Below are 5,282 nucleotides of genomic sequence, written 5' to 3' on the forward strand. Positions count from 1 at the left end.
GATTTATATAGGATGATGAACAATTAATATCATTTTCCTTTTATCCCAAGTTATGGGTATGCTGAAATAGTCTCAGATGTACTATTTTGTATATTGGTATACTGCTTCCTATATTATTGGCATTTTTTTTTCTTTTGAATACTTAGTTGATTGTTTCTTACAGAGACTGTCTGAAGATACCCTAAGGAAGAGCTATCTTTTAGTGTTCAATTAAAAAAAAAATTAAAGCTTCTGCCCTGGCTGGAGTTGGTTGGACAGTTGTTGGTTGTACACCAAAGAGTTGCAGGTTTCATCCAGGGCTGGGGCGATTATGGGAGGCAGTCGATGGATGTTTCTCTCTCACATTGATGCTTCTCTCCCTCGCCCACTTTTCTCTTCCCCCTCTCTCTCCCTCTCCCTAAAAATCAGTATTCTCGGGTGAGAATTAAAAATTAAAAGCTGCTATCTAGAAATAAATTATTCTTAATTATTTTTTTTCTTTAGTGCATAAAAAGAAAGGGCAACAGTTTATTGAACTTTCTCATGTTTCTCAGATGGCTCCCTGTCTATCATATTAAAAGAAATGTTTGGTTGTATTTTTATTTCAGATAGCGTTATAGACAATGGCTGAAATATTTATGATTAGTTTTTCTCTGGTCTGGGCTAATATAAATTTAAAGACTTCCTTTGCTTTTTAATTTCTCCCAGTTGAAGAGTTACTTATAAATGTACTCTAAATTTAGAAAATTCCAGTTTGTGGAAAAACATATTCACCATGTTTAGATATGTTATCGTTGCATGTGCTTTTATATAAAATAGAAATAAATTTATATTTTGAAATTGAGATTAAATCCTATATTGTTTAAAATTGTGGACAATGATGACCTGTTTTTATGGCTATCAGAAAAAGACCTGGAATTGAAGGCATAATATTGGCTACCATATTCATTTTTGAAGAACAAATGACAAATTCTTCCTTTGGATTAGTGTGTATTTCTCATGAAATCTGTGCATTTGTTTTAAGATGCTCCTCTTTGATAAAAGCTATGCTGATTATGAAGGTTATGAAAAAAATATGTCCTATTTTTTTATTTCAGTCATTTAGTCACTTAACAACCAAGTATTTTTAGATGTTGGGGATATAATAGTGAGCAAGATAGTCACAGTGTCCTGCCTCATGAACAGTATATTCACTTCAATCATACCAGCATATGAACTAGGCTAGAGCAGAAATTCAACCATATCTTTGTTTTAAGATGTTAATAGCTAACTACGAAATGTATATTGAGTGTGAGTATAACATACATACATTGTTAACATTCGAAGGGCGGTAAATACTATATAATATCCCACTAAAGCGATTCTTCTTTATAGTTCATCTTTCAACAAGACATGTTCTCTGATTTGTGGTTTCAATTTTTATGACACTTTTTCTCTGATCTCAAGTGTCAATTTCAGACTTTTATGCATGCTCTGTTTTTCGTAACTATGTCATAAAACTTTTAAATGATTATTTAACATTTATTAAATGTTTACCATTTGCAATGTAGGTGTATGTATGTGTGGCTCAGGATTGAAGTTAGTAATTTTAGGAGAATAATCATATCACAAAAAATTATTTATGAACCCAGATCATCTTTATGCCCATCAAAATGCAGTGCATCTATTAAATTATTACCATGCCATAGAAACATAAGGACAAAAGTGACCAGTGGACACATTTGTCTTTATTTCACTCTTCATTTTTCCTTGCTTCTCTGTCAGTCACAAAATTAGGTGCTGGGAAAGTCACTTTCTTCGTAGAGTTATAATCTATCAAAGAAATACATGCTAATGATTCCTTAAGAAGTTAGGAAACACTTTTGGTAAGAGCTGTCAAGAAGTACAGGGTGCTATCAGTGTGAAATGAGTGGTCAGGTAAGGCTTTCTTGAGGAAGGGATGTGTTGCTAAGATTAAAGGTAGGAGATGGGCAGGTGAAGAGGATATTCCAGGTGGAAGGAACAACGTGTGCCCAGGCCCTGAAATTGCAATGAGATTGAATTGTATGTGAAAGTCACTTGACCTGTTTCAGATGATGGCATGTCTTTGGAGGTATTATTGAGAATTTTAGATTTTTTTCTCAAGGGCAAAAGCAAGATAATACTAGTGAACTCTTTTTCTGGATATTTTTCTTATTTAAATGCTAGTGTTGTATAGAATTCTGTGCACAGAACTTTCTTCATGCTACATACTCTGTGAAACTCTAGTTGAACATCTCTACTTCCATGGCCTACCCATCACCTAGAAACTGCTGATTTCTAATCATCAGACCCATGTACCCATTTCCCTCCTGGATATTGCCACCTGGATGTCAAACTACCTCAAAAAGGGGAATAGTCTTTCTTTTAATTACACTTTTATGAAAACAAAAGCTATAATTATATTCTTAAACTGGGAAAAACTTCACTGGAATTTTTAAGTTAAGCCATATGAAATGTGTGATATTTACTTATTTTTGGTTTAAAATAATACATCATCATCATTATTATTATTATTATTATTGTTATTATTTTGAATCCTCACCTGAGGGCATACTTAGAGAGAGAGGGAGAGGAGAGAGAGAGAGAGAGAGAGAGAGAGAGAGAGAGAGAGAGAGACAGAGAGACAGAGAGAGAGAGAAAGGTACATTGCAGTGAAACAGAAACATTGACCCATTGCCTTCTGTATGTGCCCCGACTGAGGATCGAACCTGAAACCCAGGTATGTGCCCTGACTGGGAAACCAGCAACCGTTCCTTACACAGGATGATGCCTAACCAACTGAGCCCGGCAATAGTGCATTATTTTTAAGGGAAGTGTACTTTTATATGTTCTGTAGAGTTCTTAGACATGTTGCTTATTTATTTTATTTTTATTTTTCTCTCTAGTTTGGTGCCTTGCCAGCTGATATAAAGACCTCTTTGCCCCTAGCACAAGAAAATGAAACTGGGCACCCAGCACTTCCTCCTCCCATGGCACCACCTCCTCCACCACCACCTCCGCCCCCTCCTCCACTCCCAGGCATGCCCCTGCCATTTGGTGGTCCTGTGCCTCCACCACCTCCCCTGGGATTTCTCAGCGGAGGAAACTCTCTTCCACCGACCCTGCCTTTTGGGTTAAAACCAAAGAAAGAATTTAAACCTGAAATTAGCATGAGAAGATTGAACTGGTTAAAGGTAAGTAAATAAATAAATGGGAGAAAACATACTCTTACCTATTTTAAAATTACTTTTGTTTTGACTTCTATATAATTTCCAGTAGGAACCCCATTAAAAGTGATTTAAAAAAATATTCTATTAATTTTTTTTAAATATATTTTATTGATTTTTTACAGAGAGGAAGGGAGAGGGATAGAGAGTTAGAAACATCTATGAGAGAGAAACATCGATCTACTGCCTCCTGCACACCCCCCACTGGGGATGTGCCTGCAACCAAAGTACATGCCCTTGACAAGAATTGAACCCACAACCCTTCAGTCCACAGGCTGATGCTCTATCCACTGAGCGAAACCAGCCCGGGAAAAAGTGATTTTAAATGAACAGGCTTTTTTTTTTTTTTTTTTAAAGGGTTGAGACAAATTTCTTTGCTCTTAACTAAGGCTTTGTGGTTTAAAAATTTAGTGGGAATCAATGTTAGTTGGTCACATAACCTTAGGAAATGCTGGGTACTGTGTCCTGCACTTCAGTCATAGTGCACATGAGCATAATTAAAGTTTTGGCAAGAGTAATTGATAAGAAACAAACTTTGTTTCATTCAGCTTCAGTCCTCCCAGTTTTTTCTCTCATAGCTTACCTTCCTGCAGAACTCATATTTCATTGAACAAAGTTTGGAGAAAAATCATACAGGACTACTTCCTAAACATTGGCTGGCAGCTATGGGACTCTGGGTCTGAATGTAATGTTTGGGTTGGGACAGATGAAACACCCAAGTATTTATGAATCAGTCTTCTCTGATTGCAGATCAGACCTCATGAAATGACTGAAAACTGTTTCTGGATAAAGGCGAATGAAAATAAGTATGAAAATATGGATTTGCTTTGTAAACTTGAGAATACATTTTGTTGCCAGCAAAAAGGTAAGTTTCACATAATGATTATATGTTATTTTACTATTTTAACACTGCCACTTTTTATATGTTAACTAGAAATTATTATTTTAAGATGTATATATATATTCTGAGTGGCCAGATTATTATGACCACCTGATGTTTGTAAGCAAATTAGCTATGATTTCGCGCTAAAGTTGCTAGAGGGCCAGACAATTATAAATAGGGAAGCAGGTTGTTTACCACGACAGTAGAAGTGATTTTTTTTCTGAAGATATGGGTAAACAATGTGATTTAACAGCCTTTGAACGTGGGAGAGACACACACACACACACACACACACACACACTAGAGGCCCGGTGCACGGAATTCGTGCATGGGATGAGGGGGTGGTCCCTCAGCCCGGCCTGCACCCTCTCCATTCTGGAACCCCTCAGGACTGCTGGCTCCTAATTGCCCTCCTGCCTGCCGGCTTGATCCCTCTAACTGCTCTCCCCTGCCAGCCTCATCCTCCTAACTGGTCTCCCCTGCCTGCCTGATCGCCTCTAACCACCTCTGCCTCAGCCCCACCACCCTGGAGGCCTGGAATGACGTCCAGAAGGTCGTCCGAAAGATATTCAGTCTAATTAGCATATTATCCTTTTATTAGTATAGATGCCACCTTGTCCTAAAAATGCAGATTGTAGGCAGGTTTTCCTATCATGGAAGGGGAGCCCGCAGTAGCATCCTGGGTCCTGACCAGGGCTTATGCAGTCGTGCTTTTTCTCAGCAGATGAGATTCCTAGAAGAAGACTCTTGAATGTACCTTGAACATTTCTATCGATTTTGCCAAATCATCCTCCAAAAATGTTGAACCACTTTAAACTCCCACCAGCAACCATGCGTGTGCCCTCTGTCCTAATTTGATGCCTATATCATTGAATTCCCCCTAGAAGCTTCCCTCCCCTCAGCCGGGACTGCCTGGCACTTGGGCCAACCTCACTGTTCAGCCCAGGACTTGATTTTCCAAGATAGAATTATGGAAGAGGAAAAATAGTTTTTCTTTACCCCTCTGAGTTCTTAGCGGAGGCCCTTGTAATGAAAGACAGATTACCAAGAGAAAAAAGTTCATTAATGCCTGGAGCCGGTCCAAGGTCACCTCTCCGAGAAAGGTTGTTTCCCCAGGTAGGGATTTTCCCCTGAAGTTAGGGAGGGAATAAAACCTCTTAACTGCCAGGCGGGTAATTAATCACTTTAACTAC

General features: G+C 38.2%; 1 protein-coding gene across 1 annotated transcript in view; it reads left to right on the forward strand.

Annotated features, from left to right (window-relative positions):
• DIAPH3 (diaphanous related formin 3) overlaps window positions 1–5,282 on the forward strand; it is a 522,899-nt gene that overhangs the window by 171,278 nt on the left and 346,339 nt on the right. Inside the window, exons 15-16 of the mRNA XM_015572462.1 lie at window positions 2,886–3,173; window positions 3,957–4,071. Coding sequence (XP_015427948.1) covers window positions 2,886–3,173; window positions 3,957–4,071 — 403 coding nt within the window. The remainder of the gene's footprint in view (window positions 1–2,885; window positions 3,174–3,956; window positions 4,072–5,282) is intronic.

The sequence above is a fragment of the Myotis davidii genome, unplaced genomic scaffold, assembly GCF_000327345.1.
Source record: "Myotis davidii unplaced genomic scaffold, ASM32734v1 scaffold488, whole genome shotgun sequence".
Classification (NCBI taxonomy): domain Eukaryota; kingdom Metazoa; phylum Chordata; class Mammalia; order Chiroptera; family Vespertilionidae; genus Myotis; species Myotis davidii.